Source organism: Telopea speciosissima, chromosome 1, assembly GCF_018873765.1.
Source record: "Telopea speciosissima isolate NSW1024214 ecotype Mountain lineage chromosome 1, Tspe_v1, whole genome shotgun sequence".
Taxonomy (NCBI): domain Eukaryota; kingdom Viridiplantae; phylum Streptophyta; class Magnoliopsida; order Proteales; family Proteaceae; genus Telopea; species Telopea speciosissima.
The window spans coordinates 20,973,939-20,987,907 of NC_057916.1; the positions used below are offsets into that span (position 1 = coordinate 20,973,939).

A 13,969-nucleotide genomic window follows, 5' to 3' on the forward strand; every position below is an offset into this window, starting at 1 on the left:
TTTACATGAAATGTTTTCTCCAAGTTGAAGCTTGCTTATACCTGTTGAATTCATCCCTATCAATCACCTGTAATTCCCCCCCTTCTTTTTGTTCTTTAGCTTCTTTGGCCCCGGAACTTCAATTCTACCAATTGTACACCCACAACTGGCCCGAAACACGAGAACTGCCCTCCCATTTTCAGGTGCAATCTCCCTTAACTGTTTTTGGAATTCTTTATCGGTTACTAGCAGAAAGTTAAGAAAGTCCTGCACAGGACCTTCTTCGCTCACAGAAGAACTTGAATTCTGTGCAGACTCTTCAATCTCAAGTTGCATTTCAAACTCCTTTAAGTTACGGAGGCTGTGGCAATTTGGATTTCGACATTTCTTACCAGTGCATTTAGAAATGCCCCAAAAAACTAAGAAAATCCCTATGCATGCATAGGCAATTGAAGATCGATGCACACTGTTTTTTACTACAGAAAGAATTTCCCCACTGATTCTTGAAATCCCACTGCAGAAAAGCTTACCAAAGGGGAATACCAAAAATCCTGTAGCACCCATGACAATAGTCATGAACACAACATCCACCGCTGCAGTTCGAGATTGATCACAAGATGGAATTTTTGAACGGTTCAAAGAATTGGGCTGCTTTCTGTTTTTCTGTTGTTGATGATTCTGCCTTGATATAGTAGATTGGCTGGTCAATGTCGGAGGAGTAGCCATGTTTGTAGGATGACCGGAGGACTTGCCAAACGAAATAATGCTACCGGAATGCACTGTTTGGATTGTGCTTCTCTGATCAAAGCCCACTTACCTTGATATGAAAACAGATTTAACCCACCAATCTAAAAATCAAATCAAAACAAATCCATCATAAAGAAGGCGAAATTGTTACAAGTTCAAACTCACCTGAAGGTTGGTATCCAATTTTGATGAAACTGAGGTGTTTCTGTTGCTTCTTCGAGCAGGTATTGATTCTGTGCACACCTTATGCAAACTAAGTTTGGCAATAAGAATGGTTTAGGGCATCTGTAAAACACTTTGCTCAAGAACATGAACTTGCATCTCCTCGAAAGAAAATCCCAGCCAGGTGCATGAAGGAGGCGATGTAGTCATGACTACTTATATCATCTCTTAAGCTGATTTATCATCTAAAACAGCTGTTTTTAGCCTGCAAATCAGATACTGGCGGAGCTAACAATGGTAAATCCCAGCCAGGTACATGAAGGAGGCGATGTAGTCATGACTACTTATATCATCTCTTAAGCTGATTTGTCATCTAAAACAGCTGTTTTTAGCCTGCAAATCAGACTGTCGGAGCTAACAATGGTAATGTAATAATTCGAATTAATGATCCCATTAAATGATAGCTATAATTGGAAAAGTTTCTTGGGAATTAATAATCCCGTTAAATGATAGATATCATAGGAAAAGTTTGATGGAATGCCTAATTTAATCTAATATAATCTTTATACAATCTAATAATAACGTTAATAAACCTTTTCCTGTTGTGAATTGGTGCAGGATCATTTGTACCTGTGTCAATTTTGTTGTAAGTTGCAACCCACAGGGTATTGAGGCAACCCCCCTCCCTGACCAAAATAAAGAGGGAGGTAGAAAAATCCACGGGGGTTTTGTGGCAACCCCCTCCCCAACCAGAGAGAGAGATCCACAGGATGTTGGCCAATAAATTATATGAGAAATTAGGAGATGGCACCTGGTTTCGTGATAGATTGATGTTCATATTTCTTTTTCTTTTTTTTGTCTAGTGTTCCTAAGTTTGATTTATAGGCCTCAGCTATGATGGGCTGGATATAGGCCTGGGCTACCTTTGACATGTTGAATGAAATGTATGATCATGGAGTGTAATTGTAGGAGCTCCCCATATACATAATTTTGGTTTCAAGGGCCCATATCTTCCCAAATAGCTTATGTTCAGAGCAAAAGATTGATTATTAAACAGTAATTTATTTCTTGGTTATTGAAGTATAAAACACTCGATAGAAACATGGATAGTCGTGGGGTGGCTCTTGAACCATTGGCTAGACCACAAACTGTTTTTTAGCAGAGTAGAGGAAATGCTGAGGGCCTGCTGCTGCTGAGTGCTGAAAGCAAGTGGTCATTGACCCTCTACTCAAATTCCTTTATTTTTGGTGGTGTAGGTTTTGGGGGGTAATTATGTATATTTTCATGAATGGCAGTGTTAGCCAGATTCTCTTTTAGTTACCTAGAAGCTGCATTATTTCGTACAAATTCTCCTATATTATAGATGTAACAATAGAAATAATGAAGAAACCAGAACCGAGAATGGAAAGAGGAGAAGAAGTGGAGTAGAGAGGGGAACTGTCAAGAGAGCGATCGAACTTGACAGTCTCTCACCCATCCTTTATTTATATACTTGAAACTTCAATAAGTGGGGGCTGTAGTTAGGAATCCTAGTTATGATATGAATAAACCAGAAACTAAACTACCTACTCCTAATTACAATAGGAATCAAAGTAAAAACATAAATAAACTAGGACTAAACAGTCCTACTCGAACTAGGACAACTCCTCACTCTTAGAACAAGTGAACGAAACATATATGAGGAGGGAATCTCGATCAGATGCAATATTCTGATCGAGATTGGCTCCCCCCTGCTAGGTACTCGATAATCTTCAACAATAGAATATGGTTCAACTTTCCTTGTTGGGCTGCTCATTTTATTCTGAAGTCATAAATAGTAGTTTACTAGCTATTGTACAGTCTGCAAATGTATAGGTTCTATGAAATTGTACTGTATGGTTAACCTGAATGTGTGGTTCTGGATTATATAAATGCTGTCCAGTTCTAATGCATTCTTCCACTTCTGGATTTAGAAGATATTAACTTTAACAAGCTGCCTTTACCACCACACCCGCCCCCCCCCCCCCCCCCAAAAAAAAAAAAAAAAAAAACTCTCTGCCACGTTGGGAGGTGGGGTTGGTTGTAAGGTGAAAACAGAATAAGGTTTACTGACAGTTTTATGTAATTAAATGAGTAGGAAGACTTCATGTGATTGTCAACAAGACATGACAGTGTCCTGTACCTGAACAGATTTTACTCTAAATTTTACATAGAAGAACTCCTACTCTTCTAACAAAGTGAATTCAAAATCTTGTTATGCACAATTCCGTGCCAGTTTTTAAAATTTGGCATGCAAAGAAAGTGAATTTATTATACTTACCAAAAGAAAATGATGATACAACCGGTCTCAGTTTTATTACATATATCATTAGTTATATTTAAGATATAGAAAATAATGAATGAATTAGTGATGCTGTGAGTGGAGTGTATCAGAGTGGGTTGTCTGTGCACCAGCCATGTGGGGTCCCATGGCCCAAAAAGATTGATTGGGGGGGGGGGGGGGGGGAGAGTTGATGCCGTGATTGCAGCTCCATGGCCAGGAATGAGTAGGGTGGGCTTATGACTCTAGAAAGGGCTTCACCCTGAAGCTCAGGCTTTTTGGTTGGATGCAGTCAATTGCATTAACAAACAAAATTGTTAAGAATCTCACCCTAAAGAAACCCAAGTAAATCATTTTAGTGGAATTGGTGAAATATTTTCTGCAGTTTATCTAGTAAGCAGCTCACATCTCTGCTGCTGTTGTGCTTCCAGTCCTGTGTTTCCTCAAGTTCCTCCATTTGGTGAGACTGATCTTGTTCCAGGAGGTGGTGCTGGAATGTATCCCCCCAGGTTCTTCTTCTGAATAGTGTTCCATGTTCTTTTTTTGAGACTATTTGATCCATTTTACTATGTCACTTTGGTTCTTCAGTTCAAAATCTAATATCTATTTCATACATCTTTAGGGGCACTGGCATTGGTGGAGGCATGCTTATAGGTTTGTGAGCCAGTTTATTCTATTTGGTTAGGAAGCATATATTTGCTTCCTGTCATGCTTACATGTTATTTTATTGGTAACAGGTCCAAATGATCCTCGCTGGTTTGGTGGCGTGGATGGACAGCCAGGATTTCCTGGGGGAGCTCCGTAAGTATTTTTATTTTTTTTATCTATTTGTTTTCCATATATGTTTATGCATTAAAGGATTCTTACAGAATTTAAAATTGCATCGGAGTCAGCCGATTCAACTCGGAATCAACTAGTGCCGATTCCGATTAACCCCGGCTCTTCATTGACAGTCAGTCCGATTGATTCTGGGATAATTCAAATTTGAATATGGTGATTGTTCCCGTACCGGATTCTGAGTTTTTAACTCTTGGATTCTTATGTTGGAAATGTTTGTTGAAACAGGGGTGTTCCACCAGGTGCTCGTTTTGATCCTTACGGTCCTCCTGGTGTTCCTGGTTTTGAGCCAAACCGTTTCGTAAGGTATCGCTTTAACCACTTCATATAATGAAATTCCTTCCGCTCATAATTGTTTCATGATCTAATGAAACTGTACATTTTGACTACATCTGCCATTTTTGGTTCCCCCCCCCCACCACCCCCCCCCCCAAAAAAAAAAACCAAAGTTGTTTCTTTCATTGCATTTTAAGTTGTGACATCCGAGATGTGTCTTTTCAACTTAACTTTCTAGGCAAAACCCATTCATTTGTGGTAAGAAAAGGTGATTGTAGGCTAACAGATTGGCCAGAATGTGCCATCCGGTTATCTGTTGCTAATTTGAAATCATCATCAAGGTTTCTGAACCATCTAGATTGGCCAATACTTCAGTGCTGTCCTGGAATAGTGGATGATGAATGACCTGTACACATGTAATGCAGTTAATTGGCATCGGGCTTAATCCTTGCGAACTTGTGAAATTTTCATTCTTTTTTTTATTCCATCACCAATATTCTGAACAGCTGTGTGTGATGGCTGGAAGCGTGACACTTTTTCCCCCATTTGCTACAAATTCTTTGCAGAAACCCACGGAGGCCTGGAGGCAATACACATCCAGACTTGGAGCATTTTGGGAGTGGTTCTGATTTTATTTAGGACTATGAATGCTTCCGACATTAACCTTCCGCAGTAGAAAGTTTTTACTGTAATTCCATTTTCTCCCTTTATAACTTCAATTTTGTTGGTTTGTATCGAGGGAGACAGTTGTTAGAAGAAGTATTGTTGATCTTGTTACAGAGATCGTATTAGGTGGTCCCTTGGATGAAGTGGACGAGTCTCAGATTAGGATGTATTTGCAATTTTAAGATTGTCAATGCCTGGTCTTACCTTTCTTTTTTGTGTGATGCAATTTTAAATTTTGTTAAAGTGAAAAATTGCTACAATACATTTATACAGTGTTGTCTCAACCTAAGTTTTCATTTCCTTTAGGTCCAAAAATCTGAAATGGCCAACATAAAGTAAACTCTAGAAATTTTTTTATTTAAAATTAAGGTTTCGTCTTCATTCCATAGTTGTCACGGCGATTACGTGACCCAGGCGGTGTAGAGAGGGTAAAAAATCAAGGTGACACCAAGGCATTTGTCTGCCTAGGTGACCAAGGCACCTGGAGAGAGGGGTGGGGTTTTTTTTTTTGGCACAATATGTAAACCAAGAGAGTTGATCACTTAACCACCTTGAAATATGCACTCCAACCAGTAAGCCACCAATTTATCGACCAAGTGGTTCTTTGCTGTTCTATCCTTCACTACAATGCATTCCCACCCTTCTAATGGATTCAGATGACATTTATGAAGAAATTTACATCTTGACAATTCTGTCTGGTTGCAAATAGAACGAAGGGGACAAACATTTGTCATGATGATTGTACAAGTTATTTAAAATTTGGGATAGAAATGCTACCTGGTCACGTGCGGCGGGTGACCCATGTGTCCAGACACAAATCCGTGGGAAATGACCACCATCCCCTTAAGAATTTTCCCCTTTTCATCATATTCCTTGCAATGTCATACCCAAACCCAAGTCCCTTTTATATACTTTATCTCTTCCCTTTTCTCACTTAGTCACTCGCCTCCTCTTTCTCTTTCTACTTTGGTGTTTCTACACCATTTCTTTTCATTTTTTTTCTTCTTCTTGTTTTTCCACTATTATGAAAAACACACTCTTGTATACCCTTTATCTATCCTTTGACACTTTATTTTTAGAGAAAACCCACTAACTCTCTCCTTGACCTTAATGAGCAAGATTTGATTTTTTCTCTCTTTAGAGAAAACCACTACAGACTTCTTCCAAAGTGACTCTTGGAAGACTCCATCTTGTTTAATATCTTCAATTATTAAACCACTTCCACTTACTTGAAGTCCCAACAACAATTAGAAAACATGGAAACGACAAAAAAAATAGAGTTTTATGATACGAGTTTTAAATAATAAAAAATGCAAACGGATTGTCAAATAAAATGATCTTAAAAACAGAGAACGGTAAAAGAATGAAAAATGGACGGTACGAGTTTTAAATGTTTATATTTCAAAAATGTGGAACAAAAAAAAAACCGGCATTATTCTCATATAAATTGATGAATTTTATTTGAAATACATGTCTCTAATTTTGGTATTTGTGCATTGACCTTGAGTTGAAGGTGATATCATGAAAAAATGTAATCCTTCGAGTCATCTTTACGTTGATGAAAGAATTAGGCAGATTAGAATTCGGCAGAGAGAGAGATATGATCACTTATTTCCAAAGTCTTAAAAAAAAGCCAAAAAAAAAAGAGAAGGAAACATGTTTAAAACAGGAATATTTGTCGTTTGCCCTTTTTTTCCGTATATTTGAAAAATATATGACAAAACATTTTTAAAACGATAAAAAAGGGGACCGCGTTGAAAACTAGTTTTTGCTAAGATAGGTCCCAAACTCGTTGAAGACTGAACTTTCCCACTTGAAGCCTCTTCAACTCTCTTTCAAATGGATAACTTAAACTAAATCATTGAACCAACATAAAAAGTGAAAATGCTATAATGCTTTCATGCACTCTCGCTCCCACAAGAAACACTTCCCTGAACCTGATTAAATAATAGTTCAGGTGCTACGTGTTGCTTTGCTTTTTGGGTTTTTCACAAATGCCCTCTTGAAAATGCTCATTTATCTAAATGCCTCCTTATAACTTTTCTAATTGTAAATTTTTTTTATTTTAAAACAGTATAGCACTTTGATCCAATCCATTAGTCTGAGACATTAAAGGTTAGTTTTAAAAAATTTAATAACCAAAATGTCCTTCTAATAAAAATCCATCAAATTTTAAGAATAAAATGATCAAATTGCACTCATCTTCCCCAAATGTTTAGGGTTTGAAACTGGATTTTTTTCCCAAATCGTTTAGGGTTTGAACCCATCTGGAAAGCAAGAGATTAAATAATCAATTTCCATCCTGTATGGGCAGTTGGTGATTCCAAGGTCATATCCTCTTATCCTTCTTTATCTTCTTCTGTTCTTCTTCTTCGTTATCTATTAAGCAAACTAGGTCAGTAATCAAGATTCAGAATTTTTTTGTTCATGTGCATACTCTATATAATTGAATCTGGTTTTTCTTTTCCATTAACCAGAGATTTCAGATCTGGTTTCATGCCTAGCAATCGCACCTTGTGTCCCATAGAATTCTGTTATCAAAATCTGATTTTGCTGTTGAACAGCGAGAGAAGCAAGTCCCAACTGAGTGAAAAGACTCCACTTCTTTATCCTCATGTTTATTATCTTCTACTTGCAGAAGAAACCCTACCAGATGTCATTACAAATTTGAATCCCATGAGTCAGGTTTTATTTATACATAACGCGCAGTGATTCTGCTCCAGATTTCAAACTCTTCACCTCTCTTCTTATCGTTCCTTCCAAAGATTCCCAGGTTCTCTTCGATCTCATGCCATTATTTCTGATTCCGTCTCTGTTTTCTGTCAAATTCGTATTCTGATGGGTTCAATCTTCGTTTTCCCTTTGTGACATGATTTATTTTCATATATATTCTTTCCTTTTCGTTGTAGTCTTTTCTTCCATCTTCGGGAGATTCTATGCTACAATTAGATGCTAAAACCCAGAAGAAATCCGATTGAATATATATGTAATGTAGTGGCTGGAGTCACCTTTACCTTGAAGTTTCTCAGTTGATTTTAAATCTAGGTTCTTGTGATTTAGAAGCAGAAACCCTGATTTTTCTTCCTGTTTGGTTTTGCTATTGGAAACTTATATTTTGATAAACTTTGGCCAAGCTTTGGTCCATTAACTTAAATAGCTTGAAGATAATGTGATTTGTTGAAATGATTGGGATTGATGAAATAGATCTTTGGCTAAGCTTTGATCCTCTTTCTTGCAGCAGAAGGATCTGGTTGTGCTGCTTACAGATCTGAGAATCTAGGACGACGATGAGTCTGAATTCTTAAACCCCAAGAGTTTCTCTGGGTTTGAGCGTAGGAAAGAGATGATCTGGAATCAAGTGCCCTAATTGCTGAAGATTGTTGAGAGTTGCAAATGATCTTGCAGACGCCAATTGATGGTGGAGCAAGAAAAAGGGTCAAAGTGGGAAAGGAAATGAAAGATAACTGAGGGGTAGTTTGGTCATTCTACCTTACCAAGGGCAGCAAAAAAATCCAGCCGTTTGTACTTAACGTTCCATTCTAACAGATTAGACCAAAATGCTACAATGTTTTGAAAGTAGAGGAGAGTTTACAATTAGAAAAATTATAAGGGGGCATTTGGATAAATGGGCATTTTCAAAGGGGTATTTGTAAAAAACAAGCAAACCCTTGTTTTTAAGTTTCCCTTTTCTGACGCGTCAATTTGAAATGAGTGACAAATGGGTGTTTGAGTATTTGTCAGGAAAAGCCACCAAGAAAGTAGCCGCCCCTGGGCCTGGAGGTTAATTCACAGATTAATACTAGTATGCGCGTTAAAATGCAAGGGAAACGGTGGCCACTTGACCCCTCTTTTAAACTACTCAAAGCTGTTATCCGATGGCAGCCGCCGGCGGGGAGAGGAAAGAGAGAAAGCCCTTGGAGCACGGTTTCCGAATTCGGTGCATCAGAAATTGGCGGATTCGTATCGGAATAGGCGGAGATCGATTCCAATTTCTAGCATCCTGAATAAAAAATTTTACGCCAAGATTTGCTTGATTTCTATCGTTGCAATCTGATTCTAAGGTTATTCGGATCGGTTCCGATCCGATTTGAATAGAGGATCAACTGGTCCATCACCGATTCGTGATTTTAAAATTAAAACCCTGCCCTGGAGTAAATTTAGGATGGAAACGGGTCAAAACGGTTGAGACGTTGTATAAATATAATAAAAAAGAAAGTTTTCTACACGGGTTATTGCGTGTATGTGAGAGGATACTCATAAATTCTCACAAAGAGTTGAAAAACTCATAAATTCCCACTTATTAATTAATGTCTTGAAACTCTCACCCTCTCACATATCCGATTTATACAACTGGGTATGAAATTTTTTTTCATAAAATAATATATTCTTTTCGAAGTTTCTAATCAATCAAACCTGTAGTAGCTGTTACACTCGAGCGGTGGATGTATCATTCTATAATGTATGGTCAAGTCCTGAGAAGTGTGGAAGAAACAAAATTGGAAACAAAAGAAGATTTCCTCAAAATTACTTGTGTTCTGGGCATCTTTCTTGTTTCTTTCTTCTCAATCTTTGGACTTTGGAGAGAGAGAGAGAGGAAGCTTCTCTGTTTAAAACAGAGGAAAAACAAACGATATAAGCAACGTGAATAAAACCGCGTTGCAAGCAAGTCCTCTGTTTCTTCTGGAAGCCCACACACATCGGATGAATGATTTCCTTCCAATCAATTCAAATTTCAAAGACACAAAAAAGAGTCTCGCTTTCCATCTTCCAATTTCTACCCCTCTTTGGTCTTTGATTTGATGGAAATTCTAGAATCAAATTAAGTAAAGCAGAATATTTGAATACTATAAATGAAATGTGATTTAAGGTACCAATATCTCATTCTTGGGTTACTTGGAACTTTGGAGCTCTCTCTCTCTCTCTCTCTGCACGTTTCCCTCTCCATTTTTCTCTTTATACAGCTTTGGTTCTTTCCGCACCAGCAAAGAAGAATTAATGGGTTTGGCTAAGCCTTGTATCGTCTTGTCCTTGCTTCTAATAATCTCCATCACTGCCTCTACTCTTATAAGTGCAGAAGCAAGGTCACTACGTCCCGTTCCAGAGCAGCCAAGTATGGTTTTCAAACATTATACCTCTCTCTCGCTCTTTCTTTCTATCTCTGTAGTAGTAGTGCCTAACTAATTAAGTACTAATTAAACTGATCATTCCTTGTGGTTATTTAAACTGTAGGGAACTCAAAGTGGTTTGCAACACTAGGACTCGAATGCAAATGCTGTGATGGTGAGGGAGGTGAATGCAGGAGTACTTGGGAATCCTCTTGCTCTAAGCTCAAATGCCTTCCATGGAGACCACATTGATCTGTATACCCTGTACTACTCCCTTAAACTTAGATTATAGTTTTAACAATTTAAAGATTGAATACCATGAGGGCCCTCCGTTTGAATGGAGTTGGGACTTCAAAAACTGCACTTGCTGAGATTGGTGTTTTCTAATTTTTTTCTTGCATGGGAGAAGATAAAATTGCTGAGGATAGAATACACAATCCAGAAGCTTATTTCAACCAGTTTTTAAATTGTTGCCAGCTTGCCTTGCGATGATGGTTTGTATTCCAATTAGATTAATGCTTTCGCCCCCCTCCCCCTCCACTCATGCGCGGAGAGGATGTTTCTCAACTCTAACTAAGACCATTATTAGGTCACAATGGATCAATTTTACTGTTGCATCACGGTCCTCCCTTTGACAATATATCTTCCTTAATACTTGACTTGGGCAATCCAACTGGGCCCTCGATCAAATTGGGTGTGCGCATAATTAAAACCATTATTTCTTATTTATTTATAAAATTTCAATCTAAGTTCTATACAAATGGAAAAAAAAAGTCAAAGATATGAACAAAAATTATGGATCATCCAAAATGTATGAGACTAATTGTATGCAAGTTAGCCATATGATGGAATTTGAATGCAAATTTGACGTGCGACTAATACATGAGAGATCTTACCTATCCATACAATTGGAAGTTGTCATCTCATCAGTCGTGTGGCCAAAATTAAATATGTGGGTTTTGAAGCTTGACAACACATTTGTGCCGACACATTTTTGCTTTGCGAATTTAAATCTCAACTCAACTCAATCTTATCTCAACTGAATTGGGTTGATTACATGGATTTTTTTTCCTCCAATCACCTCTATTCAAAACTATACTTGTTACAAGGCCTAAGCTATGCATGTCATTCCTCACCACTACTCCTAAAGTCATATCCCTGACTCAGGCAACTATTAATTAATCTCTTCCATAATTTGATAGTATGACTTATAAGTTTTATGTCTCTATAGTTATTATAGGTTTGAATATCATATAAGTTAGAACCACAATGCTTTTCCTCCATTCAGCTACAATTTTTCTTGTACTCATAATCTTACTAAACAACTTTGTTAGCCAAGATAATCCCTAGATTCCTAAGCTCTTCGATCCACATCTCTATTAGAACCCCTTATGGACCTGTTGCCATACCTATTTTTATCCTCTTCTATTTTTCCTTCTCTTACTTTTGCCACCCTTATGGCCTTATATATTGGGAAAAAGTTTTAGGGATGGGCTTGTCCATATTGTATGCATGGGTGACCATCTAGATGTGCCCTATGGAAGGGTATATCATTCATTTTGACAAGTAATTGCATGCTCTATAATCTTTGATTCTTTAGTGTTCTATTTTTCCACCTAGCCGGACTCCATTTAGGGATAACATTTGGTATGTAAGTAAGGGACCATTGATTCTACCTATCCATAATATTTTCGGCAAAATCTAACTCACAACATGGCACGCCGCACGACTAGGTGGGCTATACATGGATACCTTATCGATTATCCTTTCCATAAAATCTGCTCCCATATATAGTTTGTTGAATATATTTATATTGATTGAAAATTTTCATTAAATTTTTTTACTAAAACAATTAAAATATAAAAAATTTCATTTAGGCTCTATTTGTTTCAGCGTAAAATTTTACATGTTGAAAAACTTTTCAGTGTTTGTTTCCAATAAGTAAAATATGATGTAAAATATTATTGTAAGATTTTTCAATGTTTATTTAATTTATCACTTATTCTCTACATAATGAGGATCAAAGAGTAATAAGCTCATTGGGTAGAACCCATGGTTTTAGGTATCGTTTATTTTTTTCCCTTTGATTTTATCGAGCCCAAGCCCGATAGTTGGTAACATTTTACATGCTATTTTATGGTTGTTTCAAATGTAAAATTTATGGAGGTATTTTCAGGTAAATGCATAGATTTTTGTAAAAAAAATTCCAAGTAACAAAACTAACAGTGAATTTTAATTTTATGGTAAAAAAATTTTTACCAACTATTTTATGTTGAAACAAACGGAACCTTAAGAACCAACTGAAACAAAATTTACGATCAGACTTGGATCTGGGCAGTAAACCCAAGGTCTACCCATTTGACAAGAAGTGTGAAAACCCGACTAATGGATTGAATGTTGAGCTAGAAGCCAGTTATGGTGGATCAGTTAGTTCCCAATTGACTTTTTGGCTTTCACGGTCTCATGGCCCATACGTAAATCTAGCCCGGGAATTAAGTTCACGGTATTGATATTAGTATTGTTTACGGATAAAACCGATACCAATACTGATATGTATCAGTCTGTATCTGAAGATTTTGCTCCTTAAGATTCTAATGCCATTGGTTTTACTATTTTGCCCTCCATATTTTTGTACCACCTATACGATATCAATCAAGTATCATATCGTATTGTATCATATTATATTGATTTGACCAATATGACCAATTCGATACCCGATTCCTAAATCCATGATGTAACCACACCCTCAAGGTCTGAAAGAAGTATTCGTTGGATCCACTCAATCAGAAAAAGTATTGGAATTGGAATTCCGCAAATTTAGGATAATTTCGAGACTATCTATCTATCTATCTTCGTGAAGCCAATGTAGCTTGGGCCCGATTAGGCATTGGACAAAAGTAAGAGTTCCCATGCCCCCTGGGCCCTTCAGATATTCCCTTTACATCCCGTTTAGATAATCTTTTTCAATGGGCTTTTGGGCTGAAACTTTCTCAAATCTTTTGACTTTTTTTTTTGGTTCTTTTTCTTTTCCCTGTTATTTTGACTTTGCTCTTAAAAATAGTATAGAAGTATCGAATTAGGTTTGATGTCGACATAATTAGAATACAAAATAAAGTGAAAAAATTAGCTTCAAAAGAATATTCATCAGGAAATTAGTTGACCAAAAATTGATGAGATTTCTGATGTGAAACAATAGAAAAAAGTGAAATCTGCTTTTTCAATTTGAGGGCTCATATTTTTTCCTTTGATTTTTTTATTTTTGAATCGAAAAACTGTAGCTTAAATGGAATAAGAGAAGAAATATTTTTTTGGGTGATAATTGGATAAGAATAGAATTTGTTCAATTAAATATTGGCCAAGTTCATGAAACTTCTTGGGATTCAACTGTGATACTGGTAAGCCATGATCTTGGAGGACATGGTTTCTTTCTTGAATCAGATAAGAGAGAATTTGTGCAATTCATATTAAACAAGTTCATGAAACTTCTTTGGATTAAACCTTTGATACTGCCAAACCCTGATCTTAGAAATGGAATCTTATTAATTAGGTTGGGGTTGTTGTTGAACCAATAGATGGAGGAGGTTTTACATTTGCAATAAACCATGGGAGCTGATTAAGTTTTATATCAAATATGATGACCTCAAATAGAGCTGATTGAAGGATAATAATTTATGTAACCGATTCCATTTACTTGGGATAAGGATGAAATTAGTTTCTTTTTGGTTAAAAAAATTATTAAGTTGACATTGAAAATAAAGTGATTAAAAAAATGGAGGGTTCTAACGTATAGAGGAGCGCATTAGTGAGCTGCTGAATGGTTTTATATAGGAGCGTGGCAAGGTCATTTCATGTTAGAAGGAGAGAGATAAAGAGAAACAGTGCTAACGTACCAAACCCC

General features: G+C 36.9%; 1 protein-coding gene and 1 long non-coding RNA gene across 5 annotated transcripts in view; both read left to right on the forward strand.

Annotated features, from left to right (window-relative positions):
* The window catches only part of LOC122666270 (probable proteasome inhibitor), a 31,333-nt gene that overhangs the window by 9,049 nt on the left and 8,315 nt on the right, over positions 1-13,969 (forward strand). The window contains exons 5-10 of one of the 4 annotated variants that reach the window (XM_043862455.1): positions 3,619-3,696; positions 3,810-3,841; positions 3,925-3,988; positions 4,253-4,330; positions 4,867-4,978; positions 7,859-7,868. In XM_043862455.1, the coding sequence (XP_043718390.1) occupies positions 3,619-3,696; positions 3,810-3,841; positions 3,925-3,988; positions 4,253-4,330; positions 4,867-4,939 (325 nt within the window). In that variant the 3' untranslated portion in view covers positions 4,940-4,978; positions 7,859-7,868. Of the gene's footprint in view, positions 1-3,618; positions 3,697-3,809; positions 3,842-3,924; positions 3,989-4,252; positions 4,331-4,866; positions 5,067-7,858; positions 7,869-13,969 lie in introns of those variants that run through there. The other 3 variants (XM_043862471.1, XM_043862446.1, XM_043862463.1) reach the window with 3 other exon arrangements.
* Positions 63-1,591, forward strand: LOC122666315. Its single transcript, XR_006333527.1, has 2 exons — positions 63-1,072; positions 1,201-1,591. It is a non-coding gene; the product is annotated as an uncharacterized LOC122666315 (long non-coding RNA).